General features: G+C 34.5%; 1 protein-coding gene across 2 annotated transcripts in view; it reads right to left on the bottom strand.

The window, feature by feature from the left end:
- MKLN1 (muskelin 1, intracellular mediator containing kelch motifs) overlaps positions 1-25,925 on the bottom strand; it is a 122,243-nt gene that overhangs the window by 36,818 nt on the left and 59,500 nt on the right. For both annotated transcript variants that reach the window (XM_012720938.1, XM_004677056.2), the window contains exons 8-10: positions 24,711-24,776; positions 16,735-16,847; positions 7,563-7,775 (exon numbers count right to left, since the gene is read on the bottom strand). In XM_012720938.1, the coding sequence (XP_012576392.1) occupies positions 7,563-7,775; positions 16,735-16,847; positions 24,711-24,776 (392 nt within the window). The remainder of the gene's footprint in view (positions 1-7,562; positions 7,776-16,734; positions 16,848-24,710; positions 24,777-25,925) is intronic.

Here is a 25,925-nt window from a genome sequence, read left to right as displayed (position 1 = left end):
ACAATTTTCTGATCTTTATCACTAGAAAGGTCCACTCATCATTTCTCAGGTTTCTAGCAGACTTCCATAAACTAAGATGAAAATCTATTCCTCAAGAGTAAAATCTTGGTGAATATGGTTGAAAGACTGAAATGTAAATGTTCTCCTCGCCCTGGCATGTCCAAAAAAATGTTCCTATTTTTAATCTTGAAAGACTGTATCCTTTAGAGTGGTCATACTGAAGACAATTCAATATGGCCTCATTCAACTAGTCTAATACTATTTAGGGCTTCACTGAATCTAGGTCGCATTACCCTGACCTAAGACACAAATCTCTCCAAAGATCATGCTGAAAATACAAGGACTCAGTGTATCTTACCCTATTTACATTTTCATAAACTTACAAATTCATATTAATTTTGGTCAACCTCTGTTACTCAATTGTGGTGGTTCCACAACTCTATAAAACTGCCTATCTAACCCAGGGGAAAGCCAAGCCTAGAGACTGGTAGCTCAAAAAGCAAAAACACAGTTGTTTGTTTTGTTTATATCACATTTACTCTAAGATAGGAGAAAGAATGGACTAATATATCTTACACCTTTGTTGCATTGATATGCTGTTATTTAGTCCTTAGGGATATACTTCAATGACTACAAAGGTGTTTCTCTTCCCTTTCGAAGATATTTAATTTTTTTAAAGATTTATTTATTTATTCATACAGAACTGGGGTACAAGCCAGAGATGCAGAGGGTGAGAAGATTCACCAGAGACAGAGTGGGGAGCAGAACAGGCAGATCGACGAAGTACACTGCTTAGGGGAGCAGTGGGTGGGTCAGGAGGGGTCTGCTGCACCATGTGGATCTCCTCCAGGGCAGGGGGGGATGGAACTCATGCGGAAGTGGCTGAAGCTTCTTAGTGTTGTGCTTTAACCCACTGCGCCACCAGGGAGGGCCCGAAGATATTTAATTTTTATGTGGTCATTCTCTCACAAGAGTGAGGCATAAACATCTCTATCTTGGTGGCTTTTTCCAGCATACCAATGCAACAAAGGTGTAAGCTATTGTATTAGTCCATTCTTTCTCCTATCCTAGAACAAACATGATATAAAAAAGAGAAACATCCCCCCCTACCACCTCCTCCCCCAGTTACCCGTCCCTAGGCTTGCCTTGCCCTGGGTTAGAGTGGCAGTTTCAGTGGTTGTGGAACCACCACCTGCTTGGTTTTTGTTTCATACTGCCCACTGTACCACCTGCATAGGTTGCTTCTGTTAACACAGGAATGCAGGTGGAGGCCGTCTCTCTGGGAGATGAGCACATCTTCTCCAAGCATGGCCACACATGCACTATGCCAGGATGTTTGAAGATTAAAAAAACATGATTTCTTCAAGGACAGCCATTTAGGTTTATGCTAGGCACGCAGCAGATTGCCCAGATGAGCTTGGGCTAGACAGTCAAACTGACTTTCTCCCAAGACTATACTGACTGTGCCACTGTGCATTCAGGTAGTAACCCACCAAATGCCACTCCATGGAACTTCCAAAACTGGAATGACAGGAATGGCCTTCTCATTAGCTTTTCAGAATGGAAAGATCTGGTGCTTCCAAATGTGTGTGCATGAATCCAAATGGAGCTTTCCCTAAGATTAAACTACCATTATAAAAACAGCTACCTGAACTGAGTGTGTTCTGTAACCTAATTTTGCTCTTCTTCCTATCTCCTTGCATATTATTGACCTAAATTATATGCTATAAATCTTAAGTTACTAAAAAGACAAAAAGTGTTTCAATAACAGTTATCAAATAACAAGCATTAATCATGCTAGTGAATTTGACACTGTTCATCAATTTATGGTTTCCTTTTTATCTTTAATATCTATTTCATTTTCTATGTGGTTTGTGATTTTGAATTTCTGAGAAATGTTTCTAAAAAGTTTGTGAATTACTAAACTGCTAATTTGAGTGTCTTTTACTCAAAGATTTCTAGAAATCCTTTAAGTCAAAAGTTCAAAGACCAAATAGCCACTATCAGTTTAGGAATTTAATTTCTAAAATTCAATCAGTAATGAATAACCACTTAATTCCCCTTCCAATTTTCTTGATCTGAAATTATCTTTATTTTACTCTATCACATGAACAGAAGATAGGTAAAGATAGGCTGGTTTCAAATAAATTTTTTTATACATTCTGATTCTGTACTGATGTTCCTTTCATCCTAAAACTGCTCTTTTTCTTTTTCAAAGATTTATTTATTTATTTACACATACAGAACTGGGGTACAAACCAGAGGTGTGGGGGAGGGAGTGAGAAATTTCACAGAGTGGGAAAAGAACAGGCAGCATGACTGAAATACATTGCTGAGGGGAGCAGGAACAAGAGGCGGGGTCAGGGGAGATCTGCCACGCCATGTGGGTCATCTCCCTGGTGGGGGATCACACTTGTGCTGCAGTAGACTGCCATAGCTTCATAGTGATGTGCTTTAACCTGCTGCACCACCAGGAAGGGCCCGAAAACTGCTTTCTTCAGCAGTGGGAGGTTTCTTCAAGTTTACCTTGAGCAATTTTAATCATTCATTCACTCATTGCATTTCCATTCTGTCTAGAATCCTATTAAGTGAATATTGAAACCTTTTTCTCTGCTCATTTTCTCTCAGTTTCAGCTCGTTAATTTAGTAACCATTTGAAGATTAACATGTCCATTCCACTTTTAAATCAACTTACTAGATAAGAATTTCATTTCATCATTAAATCTTTAATTTGTAATTTGTCCAGCTATCCCCCCCCCCCTTGATGCTATAGTCTTTTGAATTGTTCTAAGTTTATCTTAATGGATCCTTCAGTTTACACCACTGGATGCTTTGTTTTGTTTTGTTTTTTTTGGTTAATTCTTAATTTGTTGAATTTAGTACCCTATCTCATACTAGTTATCTGAAATACTTGGATTTCTTTGGTTTTGTTCTAGTTGTCTTCATACTAGAGAAGTCCTATACATGGCTTACTGCATGTCCAATAGTCTGCTTCAAGGTACTAGGTGGAGAGAATGAGACATCATGCTGTGAAGGGTACTGAAGGACCAACCTACTGTCCCTAGAGAGTATTCTTTTTCCTGCCAGCTCACATTCAACATATGACCTATGGACACTTTTCAGTTAAATGTCCACCAGTCAAAATGGAGAATGTCCTCCTATTCAATCTCCAACTGATCAAGAAATGTTTGTTCTAAACTCTGTAACCTTTAAGACTCAAGTTGCTGCAATTGTATAGGTCTTAGTTTCTTACAGATGAATGTGATCTTATTTGCTTTATTTCTTTCAGGAATTCTCCCACTTTCAAATTTCGAAGTATACTCTTTTTCTTGTTTGTTAATGCTATTATTACTATATTCTCTACTGTAATTTTTTAAGATGTAGGCCAGGAAGACCATAAAATATATATTTAGTCTGCCAATGATCGAAAACGACCTAGGAAGAATTTCAGTGAGATGAGATCACCAATTCATTGACCAAAGTTTGTCCTGATATTTTCTTGGCAGCTCATATTCCATTTTCTAGTAATTTCCTCAAAAAGTATATTTGAAGGACAGTTTGATTTTCTTGAGTATATTCTAGATATTGCATTATTGTCTTCTGGCACTGAATGAAGCTGTAGACAAATGTGATACTTTGTCCAGCTGTCCACAAAAGGGCTTCTTTGTCTTGAATGCAATGTTACTAATTAAGTCTTAGAGTCTAATGCCTAAACCAATTTTTCCTGAATACAGCATGACCCTTTGATATATAGTCTTCTTTCTTTAGAAATATCTTCTTTCCCTGTTTGGAGTCCTTGTATGTCTTTCTCTTGCCTAACTGCACGAGATGGGATTTCCAAGTTATACCGAGAACCTGTGGTGATAGTAGACATCTTCGTCTTGTTCCAGATCTTAAAGGGAAGGCTTTCGGTTGTTCACCACTAAGAATAATATTTGGCTGTGGGTCTATCATATATGGCTTTTATTATGTTAAAGTATATCTTTTATATCCCAGGATTTTTGAGGGCCTTCATCATAAGTGGATGGTGAACTTTATCAAATGCTTTCTTGGCATCAATTTGATATGATCATATGGTTTTTATTTTTCTTTTTGTTGATGTGGTTAATTACATTAATTGATTTCTGAATATTGAACCATCCTTGTATCTCTGGAATAAATCCCAATTGGTTAGGGTGTATTATTCTTTAGCTGCATTGATAATTCAGTTTGTGAGGATTTTATTGAGGATTTTTACATCTGTGTTCATCAGGGAGATTTAACTGTAGTTTTCTTTTTGTATTATGTTTGTTTGGCTTCAGTATTAGTGCAATGGCTTCATAAAACTGTATTGGATAGTATTGACTTCTTTCTCAATTTTTAAAAGATTTTTTGTAGGACAGGTACCAGTTCATCTTTGAATGCTTGATAAAAATCATTTGTGAACCCATTTGTAACTGGGCTTTTGCTTATGGGGAGGGTTCTTGATTACTACTACTGTTTTCTACTTGTAGTTGGTTTAGGTTTTCTATCACTTCTTTATTAAGCTATGGATGAATATAAATTTCTAAGAACTTGTCTTTCTCTTCTAGAATATTGAACTTGTTGGCACATAAATGTTCATGGTAATCTCTGTCCTTTGGACTTTTCCTGTGTCTGTTGTAATTTTTCCTTTTTCATTTATGATCCTATTTGAGTTTTCTCCCTATTTTTCTTTGTAAATCTGGCTAGAAGTTTGTCTATTTTGTTTATTTTTCAAAGGTGTTTTGGTTTCATTGTTAGTCACTCCAATTGGGTGTATTGTTTCTTCTTTCTGTCACCATGTATAAAGGAATTCTCAGAGGAAGACTTTAATCTCTTTTATTTCTACTTTCTTTACTTATTCTTCATATTCTTTTTAAAGATTTATTTATTTATGCACACAGAACTGGGGCACAGGCCAGAGGTGCAGTGAGGATATTCACCAGAGACAGAGTGGGGAGCAGAACAGGCTGACTGATGAAGTACACTGCGAAGGGGAACAGCGGGTGAGACAGGAGAGATCTGTTGCACCACTGAATCACCTCCGGGGCGGGGATGGAACCCATGCTGAAGTGGCTCTAGCTTCCCTGTGCTGCACTTCAACCTGCTGTGCCACTAGGGAGGGCCTATTCTTCATATTTTTATGCTGTTATGTCCCTTGCCTATTCTTCTTTAGACTAGTAGTAATGTACTAATCTAGTAATCTAGTGGATTAGTTTTCATTTCTGAAAGTGGTTCTATTTTTCAATTTCTTTGCTGCATTTTTCAGCTTCACTTGCTCCACTATTTGGCCATCTCATTTTCATTCTTAAATGTATGTTTTGTAGTTTTATTCAGTTTCATTCTTTATTGAGACATTAATTCCTGTTAGAATATTATTATATATTTGTCAACCACTGTTCCATAAAGATAGGTTGTTTTTTTTTAATTCTTGTGAAAGTGTCTCTAAAAATTGGTGTTTACTATGCTTAAGTTTTTCTTATTTAAGTGAGTTAAATTTCCCTCAAACAGATAACAAAAAGTGAAATTGTTGTTCAGGGACTCCTTCCTCTGTTGTTACTGAGTTGAGTGGCTTCTTCAAAATATAGTACTTATATGACGTTGTGTTACTTCTTATTCTATTAATCTCATCTGGCTCAGTGGGTTCCATCCCAAGCCCTGTGCCCCCACTTCACAGGCCATTTAAAAAGGAATCACAGTCCCACTTATCATGGTGCTTCCCATACTTTTTAGAAGGTGATACTTTCTTGACATCTACTCCTCCAAAACTTTTTGGACACTGTCCACTGTCCACATGCTATTTCACTAACTGTCCCAGTGGCTGCTCTCAGGTCAACTCTGCCCTGCTCATGACACTTACTACTATGATACACCTCTGCTAGGCTCCCACTACATATCAAGCTCTCCCTTACCAAATTGTTTGAGTTTCAGCAAGGGCTTTGAGCATTTCAGTTGTTTTGGCTAAAGAACTGGGAGTTGTGGGGGGGTTTTTTGGCTAGTTTTGCTGACTATGTGGCTTGTGATTTTGTTTTACCTTATCTTTTTGTTTGGTTCTCACTGTTACTACAAATCATAGAAATAATAATTTGGAGGGCTTCAAAAATAAGCTGCCACTATATTCTTATTAAATCTAAAAGTTTTTGTATTTTGAATTCATCCTTTCTGCTAATCAGTTGAAAATCAAGTATTATCTAATAGAACCTAGCTTTAGAAAAATCCTATTTTATCAAAGTTGAGAGAAACAAGGGCTACATATAAAGACAATATGAATGTTATATTCAGGCTACCCCTAAGGTATTCTTTTTCAACCTGTGAAAATGAAGACATAAGCATCTTTTGTAAAAGAAATCTTTAACTACTTGAAAGCAAAAAATAAATTATTTCCCTAACAATGTTATCTGCTGATGTTCTGTTTTTAAAAGATCAGAACTAGACTAAATTTTTGGCATTCTTATTGTTCCCATGAACAACAATGAGGGTATCAATAGGGAGTATATAGCTTTGCATGCAGAGTACACTAATATAGAGCCACAGAAGTTTCAATAAGGGTATTTTGAAAATAAATCTTTTAATTCCCACCCCCTACCTACTTAATAGGCACATAACCCATTCCTCTTTTCCTGACCATTGTCTTCACACTATGGAAATATGGCAATAGGATAAAGCAATGAACCAATAATAACCAGTACAGATATAATAAGTAAAAACATTGGTTTTAATTCCTATGTAAAATTTTACCCTTAATCTAGATTCTGAATTCCTGCACCACCTCCCATTGCTCAAGTAGTCAATTGTGCTGTATGCATAAGTACATTGTTATAGATTGTCTTATTGTTATCTTTTCCTCTATGTATTCCAAAAAAAATTTGGCTATAGCTTGAGTCAAGTCAAATTAACTAATAAATTCAAAATGTTACTTTTTTATTTTGGGTACTGATATATACTAAGTACATATTCCAAGATAACAGTGATAATAATACTGATGGAGATAATGATGAGAGCTACATGCATTTAATAGTAAAATGGCTTACTATATTTCTATACATAGTACTCTTATCTACAACATTATTAGGATTATTCTATGGGGGCTGAGTCTAATCTCAATCTAATATATGTCAAATTTCTATTTTATAGTAAGTTTGTGGTTATATACAAACCTAAATACATTTCAGTTGAATTAAAGTTCTAGATTCCCAAGTTTTTGAACTCATAAAATAATTTGAAATTGCTCCTGGGAATGTAGAATTAAAAACTTTAAGAGAGTTCATTATTATGATGGTTATTTGATAATTATCATACAGCTAAATTGGTTTTCTTAATATATACTCTTTACATCTCTCTACACTGAAGTTTTTATAAATCAGTAATTGTATTCTTAGATCTAAATATTTTATCTTACACTAAACAAATGAAAAAATTTTTAAATAACTTACTAAAACAGTTATTTTTTTATCTGTCATAGGTATAATATGTGCCCTTAAAATCACTAACTCAGCAAAAATAGGATATAAACTTAAGAGTTACTGAGTTAATTCCATCATATATTAATCTGTGCACCAAACCTGATGATCAAACACCAACTTCGGTCCTCCATCAGCAGCAGTATCCTCACTGAGTAACATCCATGTGTTTGTGTCAATGTCGTAACGATAGAAGTCACTTTTCAGAGATTTGCTGTTCCTCACAGAGGAATCCAAATAACGCCCCAGTGTGTAGATTTGCCTTCGCTGAATGTCAATGCACATTTTATGACATGATCTGGCACTAGGACCATTCTGTGGAGGGAAAAAGAAAAGAAAAATATTCAAAAGTCAAATAACAAAATTAAATTTTCTTTTTTGTTGACTTTTATTGAACAGTTTGCACAGAAATTCGTATCAAGTCAACTAATGTAAGTAAAACATAGCTTTAAATGTAAGTAAAGCTTTTAATGTAAGTAAAAATGTAGCTTTAAATCTCCAAAGAAAAGAAACAATAGGAGACACAAATTTTACCAAGGAAATGTTTTAAGTTTATCAGGAGAATGATATGACTATTCTACTACCATGTCACTCTGTTCATAACACTTACATGACTTCTATTATACATTCCATTGTATTTTAGTTATTTTTACATGGAGCTTAATTCTCTAATACATGTACTTAAGAGTTAAGCTAAGTACATGAATTAGAGTACTATGTAAATATATGTTTGATCTTTTTTTTTTTAAGATTTATTTATTTATGCTTATAGAGCTGGGGTATAGGCCAGAGTTGTGGTGGGTGAGAGTCACCAGAGACAGAGTGGGGAGCAGAACGGGCAGATGTACTGAAATACACTGCTGAGGGGGGCAGTTGGCGGGTGAGGAGAGTTCTGTCATGCCATGTAAGTCAGCTCCCTGGCTGGGGTTTGAACTCGTGTTGCAGTAGACTCAAAGATCTCCATAACTCAGTGCTTTAACGCGTTGGGCCACCAAGGAGAGCTCTGATTTTTTTTTAAAGATTTTTGCTTATTTACTTATGCATACAGAAATGAGGTAGAGGCCAGAGATGAGGGGCAGGGAGAGGATTCACCAGAAACAGAGTGGGGAGCAGAACAGGCAGATCGACGACGCACACTGCTGAGGGGAGCAGCGGGTAAACAGGAGAGGTCTGCCGTGCCATGTGGATCACCTCCAAGGCAGGAATTGAACTCGCACTGAAGTGGCCATGGCTTGGCTTAACTTCACAGTGTAGCACTCTGACCTGCTGCGCCACCAGGGAGGGAACTGTTTGATCTTATAAAATATTTTTTTTGTATGTCTTATTAAAACTAAACACAAACAGGCCCTCCCTGGTGGCGCAGCGGGTTAAAGCACAGTACTGAGAATCTGAAGCCACTTCCGCATGAGTTCGATTCCCGCCTGCAGCCTGCCCCGAGGAGACCACATGGCGTGGCAGACCTCTCCTGACCTGCCTGCTGCTCCCCTCAGCAGTGTACTTCATTGATCTGCCTGTGTGTGGTGAATCCTCTCACCGTCCCTGCACCTCTGGCCTGTACCCCAGTTCTGTATGCACAAATAAATAAATAAATCTTAAAAAAAAAAAAAAAAAAAAACTAAACACAAACAGGCCCTCCCTCCCTGGTGGCGCAGCGGGTTAAAGCACAGCACTAAGAAGCTAAAGCCACTTCAGCATGAGTTTGATTCCTGCCAGCCCTGGAGGTGACCACATGGCACACAGACCTCTCCTGACCTGCCTGCTGCTCCCCTCAGCAGTGTACTTCATTGATCTGCCTGTGTGTGGTGAATCCTCTCACCGTCCCTGCACCTCTGGCCTGTACCCCAGTTCTATATGCATAAATTAAATATTAAAAAGGAAAAATAACTAATAAACACAAACAAGGACTCCAAGAATATTTAGAATCACTGAATTTCATAATTTGCTAAAATCACTACTGCAACATTCTCTTTTATAAATGAGGAAATATAAGTCCAAAGAAGTCCATCCTTTGAAAAATTGGTAAGGTGGTGACAAAAGTAGAATGTGATTGTAAATATTTGATTTCTTCTCCCCGCTCTGTCTCTGGTGAATCCTCTCACCCTCCGCACCTCTGGCCTGTACCCCAGTTCTGTATGAATAAGTAAATAAAACTTTAAAAAAAATGTTAAAAAAAACACTAATAGATAAGTCAAAACAAATTAGAGTACATTTAAAAATAAAGAACATCAAGTGAACAGAATTATGAAAGGGAGAAAACTCAAGAAAACTAATGTGTTAAATTTCCCCAAAATTCTGTCTGTGTTACTACTACATGTATGTTGGATTTTTCATTTTAGCCTTAAAGCAATTCTAAAGAGAAATACTATCATTATTTCACAGATATTAAGTACTTTTTCCACAGTCAAAAAACTAAGCTAGGCCCTCCCTGGTGGCGCAGCGGGTTAAAGCACAGCACTGAGAATCTAAAGCCACTTCCACATGAGTTCGATTCCCACCTGCCCCAGAGGTGACCACATGACGTAGCAGACCTCTCCTGACCCTCCCGCTGCTCCCCTCAGCAGTGTACTTCGTAGATATGCCTGTTCTGCTCCCCACTCTGTCTCTGGGGAAGCCTCTCGCCGCCCCTGAGCCTCTGGCCTGTGCCCCAGTTCTGTATGCACAAATAAATAAATCTTAAAAAAAAAAAAAAAAAAAAACCTAAGCTAGAGAATCTAAACTCTAATGTAAAAAGGGACAACACAGTGATCTCCCACTATTCCAGGCTGTTTTCTCTACAAGGGAAGACAAACATAAGCAAAAAAATAAAGATGAGACATTTGGCAGGAAGAACAGTTTGACATTAATATTATTAATGCAGATATTAAGTTGATTTGAATTCACAATTTAGTGTTATACTAATGTCTATTTTAAAACTTATTTTTAAATATTTTTGCCAAGGAAAATCTTCATTAGATAAGGCTAATGAACAAAAAGCAATTTTATTTGAAAGTGGACTTCTTCCATAATTATAATCTAAAAAACAAAGATGGGACAACATAATAAATCTATATGTATTTCCTAGGGTGTGGAATTTGAAATAAATAGGAGAGTAACGGAATTTCTTATTTCAGCTTAATTAGCAAAAGTGCTATGGCAAAATACACCATAACAAGAAAAAAGAAAATATAGAATAGAAGCAGCAGAACAGAAAACAGGCAAAAATGGAGAAAATTCAAAAAGTTGGTCCTTTGAAAGATTAATAAAATTATAAACAACTTGCAAGACTAGTTTTTTTAAAAGGAAGATAAAAACTGCCAACATCAGGCCCTCCCTGGTGGCGCAGCGGGTTAAAGCACAGCACTGAGAAGCTAAAGCGCCACTTCCGCATGAGTTCAATTCCCGCCTGCCCCGGAGGAGACCACATGGCGTGGCAGACCTCTCCTGACCCGCCTACTGCTCCCCTCAGCAGTGTACTTCCTCAATCTGCCTGTTCTGCTCCCCACTCTGTCTCTGGTGAAGCCTCTCGCCACCCCTGCACCTCTGGCCTGTACCCCAGTTCTGTATGCATAAATAAATAAATCTTTAAAAAAAAAAACTGCCAACATCAGAAATGAAAGCAGGAATATCACTAGAAATTAAGGAGCTACAATTTGGAAAGCTGGCAAATTTTAGCAATATAGATAAAATGGAAATATCCTTGTCGAATATAATGACAAGAGCAATACAAGATGAAAAAGAAAATTTAAATTCATTATTTCTGTTGAAAAGCTCAATTCTTAATTTAAAACTTCCCACAAAGAGAACACTAGACCCAGATAACTGTATTGGTAAATTTTATCAAATACTTAAGGAAGAAATAAGTATCAGCTTCATTCAAAAATCTTTTCAGAAATTAGAGAAACCCTCCAATTCAGCACATTCCTAACTTATTTTATAAGGTTGACATAACAATGAAAACAAGTAATAACAGTAGTATAAAGAGAAAGAGGAAAACTAACACCTAGGCAGTTTGCATTACTGATAAACAGAGACAAAACTAGTATTTAACAAAGTATTATCAAATAGAATGCAGCAATACAAAGGATACCTATCTAAATGTGGTTTATCTCAAGAGTGAAAAGCTGACTTTCATAAAAATCAATCAAGATAACTGTCACATTAACAGAATAAAAGGAAAAAAAATATTGATCTTACCTATCTATATAATTACATACAGAAAGAAAGCATTCGATTAAGTTTAATGCATATTCTTGGGGACAAACAGCAAATAGGAATAGAAAAAAACTTCCTCAATCTGATAAAGGATATATGATAATCTTAAATCTAATTTTTCAATGAATGTTGACATCTAAAATGCTATCCTGCTAATATCTGAAAAAGATCAGGAGGTCTATTCTCACCATCTCTGTTTAACATTATACTGAAAGTCCAAGTTGTTGCAATAAGGCAATAAAAAATAAAGAATTATGACAAGGGAAAAAAAGTAGAAAGGAAGATATAAACTATCTCTATTCACAGACATGACTTCTATACATCCTAAGTAATCAACAAAGAAATTATTAGAAATAAATGAATTTAGATATTAAAAAACTAATATCCTTCTCCCTGTTTGTAGCAAATAATGGGAAATTAAAATTGTTTCATTTACAGTAGTTTGAAAAAACAAAATATACCAAGGACAACTTAACAGTAACATTGAATACTTCTAATCTGAAAACTTCAAGAGTGCTGAGCAATAATGAAGAAGAGTGAAATAAAAAATTTAAAGAAACAAAGAGGTCTTACAATCCCTGACTTTAAGGAGTAGCCTACTGGGAAATGAATAAACCAAAAGACAATGAAACAGAATATAGTGCCCAAGAGAGACATATATTTACACATTACCAAATGATTTTTGATAAAGATGTCAAAGCAACCCAATGGAGAAAGAAGATAGGGAGTAGACAGAATTCTCATATATTGCAGAAGGGATATATAATGGTAAAAGTACTATGGGAAAGTTTTAACAGTTTCATCAATGGATGCTAAAAGGTGAAAGTTTGATGATTAACAGAATATTCCCACATTAAAATGTCTCCCCACAAATTAATCATTAATTATCGACTAGGAGAATATGGTGGGCACCTTCCTTAACATCATTCAAACTGACATAATGTGCCTTCTGATAGGATACTCTTAGGAAGACCCAATGTCATCTACAAGGTATTCCTGATAAAAATCCAATTGTAAGCAGACAAAATCAACTCAAAATATTCTACCAAAAAGTTGTCCTATATGCTTCAAATATGTAAGGAAGATGAGGGAATTGTTCATTGGTGAAGAAGCACAAGACTGAAATGCAATGCATGATTGAGAACTGGGTCATGTGTCAAGGATGGAAGTAGGGGCATCCATAAATGACATTACTGCGACATTATTGGTATAATGGTCTATATCTGAATAAAGACTGTGGGTTAAATTAAAGCACCAGTTCTGAGGATAGTTTGAGGGTCTCATGACACATCAAGATTTCCTCAAATTTCTTTTCAGTCTTATTTCCTTAATTCCTAAAGGCCACATATATGACTTTGGATATAGCAACAGACTGAATACAGAAGCAGATATGAATCCATCTCTTTAAAAATTTTCTTTTATTTATGCATAGGCCAAAGATAGAGGCAGTGAGAGGACCCACCAGACTCAGATCCGGGAGCCTAAAGGCAGATCCATTGAAAAACACTGCCGAGGAGAACAAGGGTGACACAGGAAAGGTCTGCTGCATCACATGTGGGTCAGCTCCCTGGCCAGGGATCAAACTCAGGCTACAGTGGTGATAACACTGAGACTTAAACCTTATGTCACTATGGAGGCCCACCTCCCTTTTATTAGGTCAAACATTAAAGAGATTTAGAAAACTATAAAACAAAGCTACTTGTTATATGATGTGTTGTCTCAAGCAAGCTGACCTAGCTGCTTTTTCCAGGGATCACTATATGTACTCGAAAGAAAACTCACAATTCAAGCATATTTATTCAAACGTTACAGTCATGGCAGACATAGTCTGAAAAATGAAGGAAGTATGTCATTTTGAAGGAAAACAATAAAATTTATTGTCAATGATAAAATGTACATCTTAAGCAAAAATTAGAATTTTAGAAAAATTCTACCTGCCACCTTTCTAATACTTAATAGGATTTTTCCAGTTGACAAATGTGGGATATTTTGGTAACATTATATAATAAAATATGTTAGCATTTGGAAGTTGTTCATAACTCAGACAATCAATATTTTTCAGTGAGTGATACCAGAATTAAGAAAAACCATGCATGGGTAAAAAACATACATAAAGACTAACAGAGACCGGTAGATTTCAATGTAACAGTAAAAAAAAAAAAATGTGTAAGCTGATAGGGTTTCAGAGTTTCCTTAATGAATAACCACTTGACAATTTGGGATACAGATCAAAAAGGAATATGTATAGTATCTTTAAAGGCTATTAAAAGACTATTCTTTCTATTCTAAAAACAACCTATACAAGATCTAATTTTCATCATATATTTCACATGAAACATGCCTAAAGAGATTAAATTCAGCAGCAGATAAAAGAATCTAGCTATTCTCCATTAAAGTAGACAATAAAGAGATTTATAAAAATGTAAAACTGAAGAAAAATATATTTGCAATAAGATATTTTAAAAACCTACTTGTATAGCTACATGATTATGCAAAATATTCTCTTTAAGAGCTGGATCATTCATTATCTTTCAATCTTAAGTGTGTCAAGAAATTTATTTAAGATAATGTGAATTAAGTCTATTTAAATTGTATATCATACTTTTAAAAACATATTGTGGTATATCATCAAACACTAACTGACTCACTGTGACAAAAGTAAAATTAGCTATATGAAATGCTCAAATTCAATTTTGGAAAGAAGATGAATTCATGCTAGAGTCATGTATTACCTACCATTAAATTCATAGATCACCAAAAGATTTTTGGGTATCTCTATGAAGAAAGTAATAATAAATTATATAAGATTCAACTTAAGTACTTTGTTAGCACTTAGCTCTACTGACTTAGTCACTAGTTATATTCTTAAAATAACTATTAACATAAATAAAGTGCTATAAATAAATCCCCATACCTGGCTTCAAAAGAATATTAATCTTACCTGAAACCCCTAAACATCTATCCCACCAAAGTACCATTTTCCTAAATTCTAGATTTATCATTCCCTTGCTTTTATCCATCATTAACTTGTCATTTAACTTATTTCATCTGTTTATTCACTAAGTAAGTATTTGATTCAAGCTTTAAGGAATCTGGAATCTAGGAAGGGAAAACAGGAATGCAAATAATCATTATAGTAATTCAAAAAATATCACAGATTATATCTATATACTAAAAGAGCTTCTAACTCTAAATGGAAAGTCAAGTAAGGCTTTACAAAAGTGAATTTTAAAGAGCAAGTAATTTTATACTAGAGGAAAGGTGGATGCATGTAAAACTGTCTATTAATTCCAGGGAAAACACTATTGCCAGTGGACACAAGTAAGTTAGTTGAATAATTCCAGCAACCACAAGTATAGCAAACATATAAAGTCAAGAGATAAGGCTAAAGAAGTAGTAGGGACAAAATGATGAGACACCTAATGTTTTTACTCTAAATAAAAGAATTTAAGATAAATGAGTTGTTTTGTTATTCTGTTATGAACATTATTCATACTTCCCCCTATGTATATCCCTTTGACTGTGCCTCTTCTTCATAGTACATCCAGTCACGCTGGAGTTGGTCACAGTACTTTTTTTGGTCAATGGGACCAAAGCCTAAGTCCTTTTCATCCCCTTTGTAGCTCTGACATTAGAATAAGCCTTAGCTAGTCCTCAAGAAGATAAGCAGTTATATAGTACAGAGCCAAGAGGTCCCAGTTAAAGCTATCCTAGACTAGCTAATAGTCAGTTATCTCTCCATACATGAGTGAGCCCTTCCAGTCAAAACAATGGCCCAATAAATCTGTAGATTTGTGAGCAAAGTAAATGCCCACTGCAATGTTCCTAAACTTTTGGGTATGCTTATAACTTGACAGACAAACTGTAATAAATAAAGCTGAAACAGAGACTAATGGTAACCATGGGTTTTCAAGCAAGGATGTCATGTGACCAAATATGTTTTTCAATAACTGTGCTAATGTATAAGGAATAGATTTGAGGATCAGCAATGAAGGCAAAAACGTCTAAGAAACCATGAAGCTGGAATTAGTATCAAAAGAAAAGGAAAGAAAAAGATTGCTGATAGGCACTTGAATACTAATTAGATGCGGTCAATGAATAGGAGGATTTGAGGATGAATCCTTGTCTAATTGTAAGAATAACTACAGATGTAATCAACCTGTATTAAAATAGTTAAAAAGAAGTTAAGCATTTTTAAGGTTATTTTTGTTGAGGATAATAATCATTTCCCAAAAAAAATGGAAGTTTAATACCTGGAAGGCAAAGGTTACTTTTGTGGGAATAGTAAATAGAAATTACAATTTTAACATTTTTGAAAAGATAAAAATTACCCAAATGATTAATCACTGGAACACAATGGATAAGCAAGAAATCAATTTTCTAGGATTAAAGATATAGCACCAGATTTTTTTTTCCCAAATTGCCTTTCTAGATTAAAATTAGTGAATCTAGAATTAGAGCTCTTCCTTTTTGATGTATAGTTACTACGGCTTTGTTACAGTTTATTTTTTACCTTGTAATCTGAAACTGTTGGATAGAGGATACAATAAAAAATCCTGTATGTGCTCTATACCAGTTTGTAATTATGCATTTATTTCAAAACTATAAATCCAGGTCATTTTTCATTCACTAAGTAAATGTTTTATGTATTTATGTATCAACGCACAGACACACCCATGTAACATACACAGAATTTTAAATAAAATACAAATCATTTGGGAACATATATATTCAAATAATGAGGGACCAGAACAGTAAACAAGTGAGATCAAAAGCACGTCTTAAGATGATCTCAAAGTAAGATTAATATTCAAAATAAGATTGTTTCTGAACTAAAGTAGTTAATAACTGAACAATATTAGAATATGACTTCCATTTACCTCTATAAAATAGATTTGTTCATATTCCAGTAGGTGAAGAATCAGGCATAGAAGCTAGAATGGCATTAATACTAAAACCAAACTAGTTTACCTCAAATTCTTCTTCTATCACTGCTAATAGATATTAAAGAAAACAAATCACCTGAAAAGAAGAGTCATATGCCCACACTGTGATATCAGATGCATGAAAAGTGAGAACTTGCCTCTTTCTCAGTGTCTCTGGAGATACATGTCCACTGGTTTTCCTTCACACTGTATGCCCAGAAGTCAGCAAGATCTTGTGTTCCATCCCATCCACCAAATAAATAAACAGTTTCTATAAAAATTAGGAAAATATGTATAAAAAAACTTCAGGTATATCTAAGTAAACCTAAAATGAGGCTTTTACAAAACATATACCAGACTAGTATTTCTTAAACATAAGTGGACATACAGGCTGTTGCAGAATCACTATTTTGAGAGATTTATAAAAACATATATGGCATTACCTAAGGATCTGATCCTATAGTCTTCAGTGGGTAAAAGGAATCTATTTTGAAAATATCCTAGACAATCTGACATGCAGCCCATTTAGGAGTTTTCTGTGTTAAGCTATGAAAAGCTTACACACACCAGCTTAACAAGGTAGCTTCTGATTATATAAAATTAAAAACAGGAGTCTCAGAGTAAAATGTAAGAAAGACATCTAGCTATTTCTAGGAGTTAAAAATAACTTGTCATTAAAACTATTTTTTCTATCTATTGCAATACCAAAACAATAGTTAAAACTAGCTTGAGTTAAAGTTAGGTATCTTAAGAATAAAGTGATGTACAGTCTTGTATTTCCATGGAAACTTGAAGAAATTTTTCCAAATATATTGTGTTATGTTTAACTCCTCAGAAATCAATCTTTAAAAGTCATTCTAGGTAACTTGAAATTTGGTTTCTTCTAACTCTGAAAAGTTATCTATTTTATACAAAGGTCTTACACGTCCACGACAAAAACTGATTCTTTGTTCAATGAATAGTGGAAATCTTTATACAAATGACTACATTACATCCCACCTTTCTTTATATAATAACCTGGCCTTTCTTTCTATCAAATATTTTCTCCCTTTATAAAATGTCTTATGTTTACTGATTATACAAATTCACCAATTACTTTTTTTTTTTTAAAGTTCAGTCAGGAAGTACAGGGAAACTAGAAAGTCATCTACTCTCTATCATACTACCTATGCCTATGTATGTGGACATTGTCATCTAAATTATATACCACAGCGAAAGGTTACAATTCAAAGTGCAACTGGAAACACTGCAAAAGCATTTTAAACTTGTTGCTATTGAAAGTTGGTATCTCCTGAGATTTTTCTCCTATTTCCTAAGTTTCTAAGTGAAATTCCATTCTATACCCAATAACATAAGAAACTCAAAATAATGCTTTGGCTAAGGAAAGATCACTGAAATAAAACTGATTTCTAGTGCTAACTGAAGATGATCTAAGAGGTCTCTTAACATCCCCACATCTGTTTCTTCATTTATAAACCTCTCAATGTTGTGGTAAAGTTCCTCAGACATGGTTTACATAAAAACATTTCAAAGACTGTCAACCACAAACATCATGTCTACCTTTAAAACATGCTCCAAAAAAATTGTACTTACTACTACAGCTGCAATAAAAACAATATAACTATCTGATTCCATCTTTATCTCAGAACCTAAAACACTTTGATTCTGTATAAATGTGAAATAATGGCAATTATTTTGAATTATTAAAAAGCTGTCATATATCAGATCTATGAAACAATCCACTATCATCAGTTAACAAGCATTCTGTTTCCCAAATGGTACCTAGTAATGCCCAGATCTTAGAATTATACAAGAGAAAAGCAAAGAAATTTCATCTGATTTACAATTTATTTGCCAAAAGCTCACTATAAAGGCAATTAGCCCTGTTAAATTCTGAAGCCTGGAGAAAGAGGGAGGTATATAACTAAGATAGCAATAGCAAATGACCTTTTGTTTTATAGTGTTTCTGGGCACCCTCTGGATAAGGTTACCCTGGTTCATTAACTTTAATAACCCTTCCTCTTGGGTTCTGGGTTCTCAGTGTTCTTTCTGAAAAGCAGGTCTCTTTGTACGCATAAATTCTCACAGCACAGAAAACCCACATTTCCACAACAGCCTCATTGATAGCTGAGCAAAATAAAATCTGGCACAGAACAAGCATCCCAATGGAATTAAGCCAAGATGTCATTCTTGTCTGTGAATGCTTTGTGATCCCAGTTGAGATTTAATAGTAAAACTCAATGAATCAGATGGAAACGAGACCTTTTGACATACCTGAATGAAATGCATAACTAATTTTTAATTAAATTATCTAATCATTTAAGTCATTCACAAACTTTAAGTCATGCACTATTATCTAGAAATACCCAAAATATATTATGGAATGCATTAATGATATAAAAATCTTCCTGAGAGAAGTAGGAAAAGTAAAAAGGGAAAATACTAACATTAGCAACAGAGTGGTAAATTGTTCTAGTGGGTGACCATTCTCATGTTCATTGATTACATAACAATTCATGTACATTTCTGGAGCAGTATAGTCCTCTTCAAGCAACATCTTTTCTCTATAATTTTTTCCTAAAGGAGCACAGCTATATAGCATTATCCATTTCTCCCAGCATCTAGAGAAATGATCAGTCAATATTTTTTGAATCCTTTGAAATGGTAAGGTCCTTTAAAGAATAAAGAAAAAGAAGACATAGTCCCTGTCTTCAAGGAGCTCACAACCTAGTCAAGGATATAAAAGAAGTACATATGTCACTTTATTGCAGGGTTAGACTAGTATAACAACGGTCAAAGGCACCAAGTACGGTTCAAAAGAGAGAAGAGTATATCTAAGTGAGGAGACTTGGAAAATGTTTTCTGACCTATGTATCAGAGGGTAGATTTGTTAGCATAATGAGACAGAGAAAAGGATTTTTCAAGCTGGGAATAAAAAATAGAATAAAGGAGTAGGAAAAATAAAAGACAAATTATTTAAAAAGCCAGGGACTCTGAGAGTCAGACAGCCCTCACAATCACAGCTCTGTGATCACATTATGTGATCACCAAATTCCTAAATCATTGATTGGTCTCTTTGCTTCTAAAATATAATACAGTACCTATCTCATAAGGCTACTGTGAGAATTAAATAATGTATCCAAAGTGGTTAAAATTGCAATGCCTAAATAGATTGTACAATGTAAAAAGAAGAACACAAAGAACAGTTGGTAAAGATGAAATTTAAAAGACAGACAGTGGTCAAATAATGGGAGGAGTTAAAAGACAGTATAAAGGTTTTAAACTCGACTCCACAGAAGGAGAGTGGCTACAAAAGACTTTGGGCAGAAGTAAAATAAGGCCAGATCTGAAAATGCAGGATATAGGACTAAGTAAAAAGGGGGGAGCCAGGGGAAGGGAGGCAACAGAAGAAAATTACCAATAAGAACCTATGTCCAAAATATTAAACCACTTCATTGAGTTAAATTAATCAATCAAGCTTACATTACTCAGGCCACAGTGGAGGGGGGAAACCAACCATATTCTTTGGTATAGGTCTTTTCAGCATCAGTAAATAAACATGACAAATTCTAACTTCCAACCACTCAAATACACTAAAAACAACACAGAAATGTTATACATCAGCAGATACTGATACTGCTTTACTGCACAAAGAAGTAGGATTTCTATTTTATGAGCCCAATTACAAGACCTATATTCTTAGCAGTAAGCCATCCGGTGCTGGTTGCCTAATCCTCCACAAGATGGCACACTGTTTTTGTAATTAAATCAGATTTTCCACTTTGAAAATCTGAAACAGCATGATCACTGTTTGAAACAGTGTAGAATGTATATGCTATGCAACTGATATAATGTAAGCCTAAACTTAGGCAAAATTCCTGTGTCAAAAGGAAAGAGAAGGGTTACCAGGCTAATGAAGGAAGTTAGCTTAACTCTTACCTTTGTAGAGAAATCAAGAGAAAAACAAATAAAATGTTTAAAAAAAAGTTTTTTAAGAAATACAAATAGTCAAGACAAAAAAGTGCTGTCAGGATATTCAGTTTAAAATTTTAATCCTTTTGTTAGTAAGTAAGTAATTTAATCCTTTTTAGTTAGTAAGACCTTAAACTGACATGAGAACTTTTGGAAAGCAGCTATGCTCACTACTATACGACCCACATAACATGAGAACTTTTGAAGAGAGAAATAAATTAGAAGGGGAGAAAGGTTTTGTATACTTTTTAACCTTACCTTCTTTAGACATTCCCTTGAACTCTCATGACCCAGCAGATTATTAGCTGGTTTAACCTGCCTTTTTTTTTTTTTTAATTTATCTACCTTTTTCCATCTCAGTTGTAATCCCTGTGGACTTCCCATCATCAAATCACCCATGTGCCATCACCATAGTCCAGTGCACTTCCTTCCCTCCCCCCACTGTTTTTGATCCCATTCTCCATTCCACACCCTTAAATGTCTCTGGTATATAGTTGTTCATTATTATTATTATTGTCTCCCCTGGTCCTTTATACTCCTGCTATGAGTGAAATCATCTAGTATTTTTCCTTTTCTTTCTGGATTATTTCACTCAGCATTTATCTGCCTTCATTTTAACAGAGATATATGCTTACAAAAAGCTACTATTGTTATAAAAGTAAGTAAAAACAGATCTTTAGGCAAATTCAACATTTATAGTCACATTTTCTGTTAAGTTGTATTTTCTGTGCATGAAAATATACTTTGTATTCTTAATTAACTAAACTTCAGAATCCCTTCTAATAATTGCATAAAGAAGATTTTTATGTCATACTTAGCTACAGAAATAGTCATAAGAACTGATTTGTAGTTAACTACCAAAAACCATGGTTAGCTACTTTCTTCAAAAGTTTCTTTATGGATATCAAGGAAAATCATGTTGACAAGCAACACCTAATCCTTCAACTTCTCTTATAGATATTCAGTATTGGACTTCTGTTGCAGTTCTACTACTTATTCAGATGTAGGGGTGAGAAAAGGCTGGTACTATATTTCTCAAAATTCAATGAGAGTTACACAGCAAAGAATTGCCTCATTCAATAAATATTTATTTAGTTATACTAGACTTTAAGATTTTTGGCTCCTTTAAAAGTTTCTAAATACAGATTTATCATCACCCATGGGCCAAATAAAGCAAGCCTGATCCAGCATTCAAAAAATTTTAAGCAAAACAAAAAGCAGTCAAACATATACCAAGTGACTCTAAATTTAAAAATCCCTCAATTAATAGGATACACAATACAGATATGTTGTTCAGAACAGAAATATTTGCTTAAAGATATATTTCTAAAGTACTTCTTTACTGTTTATAAACTAGTTCCAAAACTAAAAGTATGGATACAGGTGAATTTTGTAAACCTTTGTCAATCTATAATAAGTCTTCAGAAGCTATCAAAAAGACATTACTTCTTAAAAGATTCAATCTAGACTAATACCCCATAACTATAATACTTATCCTTATTGTGCTTTCTTATAATTACTGCTTATAAAACAAATCAAGTAAATATTAAAACAACTCTTCTGTCCTTAAAATATTTTTGAAAATATATGCTATCATGCCATGCTCAGCTACAGAAATATAACCACATGAATTGATTTGTAGTTAACCATCAAAACCCAAGCTTTCTTCAAAAGTTTCGCTATGGAATATCTTTGGTTGCACTGCTACCAAGCGTCTGCTGGAATCCTAACCTCAATACATGAAACAAAGATAGTACAAAAATCTACACATATTTTACTTCCAGGATATCTGCTCTGAACGATTAGCTTTTAATCCTCAATGACTCTGTTCACAGTAAATTCTGTCAAGGCATTGCCTGTCATAGGAATCTTTATATTTTCCATGTCCAAAGTTCACTTATTAAAGAAAATGGAGGAAAATTATTTTCTCTTTTCTTCAAATATGGGCTTTACTTACTGTATACAGTACATATTTCTGCTTCCTCATAAAGTGACCTTTAACTACTTAAATAAATCACACTACTTTCACATTTAAGGAAAGTTATATTTTGTTTTAAAAAGTTTTTCAAATAGGCCCTCCCTGGTGGCGCAGCGGGTTAAAGCACAGCACTGAGAAGCTAAAGCCGCTTCCGCATGAGTTCGATCCCCACCTGCCCCGGAGGTGACCACATGGTGTGGCAGACCTCTCCTGACCCGCCCACTGCTCCCCTCAGCAGTGTACTTCGTCGATCTGCCTGTTCTGTTCCCCACTGTCTCTGGTGAAGCCTCACACCGCCCCTGAGCCTCTGGCCTGTACCCCAGTTCTGTATGCACAAATAAGTAAATCTTAAAAAAAAAAAAAAGTTTTTCAAATAAATGTTCTTTAGTATATTATTAGCAAATTATTTTCATTATGACTAAGGAAGAAAGAAAATGGCATCCTAAAATATACTATGTATTTAAAGGAGAGCAGCTACTGTAGACAACCTAAACAAAACTTTCATCTCTGGGCCTTTTGGTGGCAGAGGATAAAGTCTCAGCACTATTAAGATATGCCAGCCACTGCTGCATGAGCTAGATCCTGGCCAAGGAGTCGGCTTACCTAGTGCAGTGGACCTCTTCGGAGTCTCACCCGTTGCTCCCCTTAGCTATACATGTCAGTAGGTTCCCCACTCTGTGTCTGGTAAGTCCTCTCACTACCCTGCACCTCTGACGTACACCAAATCTCTTGTACGCATACATAAAAATAAATCTTTAAAAAAATTTCATCTCTATTTTCCTAACATATTTATTTTTTCTGTATAAAATCAATTTGCATATAAATCTAATTCTTTAAAAGATAAGTATATGGCCCTTCCTGGTGGAACAACAGGTTAAAGTACCACACTATGAAGCTCTCCAGCAACTGCTTATGAGTTCAATACCCAGCCAGGAAGCTTACCCACATGGTGTGGCAGACCTCTCCTGACCCGCCAACTGCTCCCCTCAGCAGTGTACTTTGTCAACCTGTCTGTTGTGTTCCCCACTTTGTCTCTGGTGAATTCTCTCACCCACCACACCTCTGGCCTGTACCCCAGTTCTGTAAGCATAACTAAATAAATCTTTAAAAACAAAGTGTGTATGTACACACACACAGACACAGGACTCTTGGGTAGGAAAAGAGATGCCATTAACTCTACAGCTGAGTCAAGTCTACTTCTGTGGGAGGGAAGGGATTTCAGAGGAATGAATCATTCCCAGACCCTAAACATGCCCTTAAACCATCTCATAAGTTATTGCACAAATTTTGCAACTAATTTTTCTTATTACTTGTAAGTAACATTTGAGAAAATGCAATAATGCCAAAATTTTTATGGTTAGTTATTTTATCATGTAAGTCAACAAAAACAAACTTCATTTCTGAAGCACTATGAGTCAGCATAACACAGTAATAGAAATGAGTATTTATTAGACTTGGAAAAAAAGTAAAACATTATTTGGATGGAAACTGTCACTCTATAATGCTAGAGCTTATATTAGTAAAGTTTTCTAAAATAAAATAATAAAATAAGCTTACACTAAATCCTTATCATTGTTTGATTTTCAAGATGATAATTTAAAGCCTATAAATATGGTGTTTAGCTGTTCTAGGGCATAGAAACCTAAAGAATATTTCAGTACCATGTTACAGAATAAAATTTAAAAGGCAGCAAAGAACTAAAATTATTTATAGGCTTGTGAATAGTGTTTGACAATTAAAGGATCTACCAACACATAAGTTACTTAATTTGATATTTTCTCCCTTTTACTATATATTTCACTTATCTTTTATTATACTTTCCATAATACAATTAAAATATAAATACATTAAGTCTTCTATAATATAAAAATACTCAAGTTTACCATAAAAATCAAGCACATTGAAACTATACACTCAAAACACCAACCACCACCAATTATAAAGGGCTACATATTACATTTCCTGTAGGTTATTTAATTTGTGCAGCAATCTCCCTTCTCTTAAATGTCATTGTCAAGTTTTGGTTATGCCTGTAGCTAGTGTTTATCTTCTTTGCTATGTGGTTATAGGCAGTAACATTTACCCATTGTAATAATATAAATAAGTATATTCATGTTTTCCTGGTATGCTGAAATGTATAATTTTTTTTTAACGTGTTTGCCATTGCAAGTAAGTATTCCTCACCTGTTTGAACATCAATAACCATCTGATGGCCCCCTCTCATTCCTGGTCGGTTATCTTCTCCATCACCTGAAGTAGAAATAATATTTTCTTTTAAAGGAACTACACTGAACTGCAAATCCAGATTTCATTCATAAATCTGTAATGAGCAGTAAAAACAACATATACTTATTTTTTCAATAGCAAGCAAAAGGACTCATAAAGGAAGTAGGAAAGACAGCTATGTTTACAGTATCTTGTTCTTTTTCCTTGTTGTTTTCAAGTTATTAATGCATTTGGCATATTTTCAATGTGTTTATGAATAGTCATATCAGCAAAGACAGGGATAGTCCACAAGAACGTAAAAAGAAATTTGCTGAACTGCTAAAGTAACAAAGGGAACGTGTAAAATATTACAGAATCAGATCTTAGGATATACCAGGAATAATAAATTAGCATAAATGGTGGTTTTAAAAGTCATAAAATCAGTTATTGAAAACTAACACGATAATAAAATTTTATCTGAATGATAATTCCCTTAGTGTTTTAATTTGTACCAATATTTCAAAAGTTAGTTCCCAAATAAATAATTTACCAACTGTTTCATTGGAGTGCACTAAGAAAATATAAGACATTCTTCCCTTTGATTCTAATTCCCATTACAGAGTTTAATAAGAAAGTTTACATATAATCAGTGAAACTAAATTTCTGTAGAAAACTACTATTAAATTATATCTAATATTACTTTCTAGCCAACCCTCTTATATAAATGAAGATATAACTTCATTTTAAAAGTTCAAAAGGTTATTAAAATCTTATTGATATAAGTGGATTTTAATGTCTTATAAACCAGAAAGCCTGAGGTTTTTTTTTTATAACTCTCCCATTAACTGAAACATATTGTTTTCACTAGTAATTTTCTCAGTGAGTGTCAGCTTTCTCCCATGTAAAATAGGGGACACATCCAACTTATTACTCATTTTACAGGAGAATTACAAAAAGAATGAAATGTCAGATTCTACATATAAAAAAAAAAAGGTAAAGCTTTCTCTACTACTATGTTTAAGGGATAACCATTTAGAAGTTCCCTACAAATTTTTTTCTTCTCTAGTAGTTCAACTTAGAATTTGAAGTTTACTATCACTGAAGTCTTGCCCTTTTCTTCTTTGTTCTCCTAAGTCAGTATTGCTAATTTCAAGGAGAGATTAAGAAAATAATAAAATTAATTTATTGTATGTT

This window comes from Condylura cristata, unplaced genomic scaffold, assembly GCF_000260355.1.
Source record: "Condylura cristata isolate star-nosed mole 26May11 unplaced genomic scaffold, ConCri1.0 scaffold00005, whole genome shotgun sequence".
NCBI lineage: Eukaryota > Metazoa > Chordata > Mammalia > Eulipotyphla > Talpidae > Condylura > Condylura cristata.
This window is presented reverse-complemented; position numbering and strand designations above follow the sequence as displayed.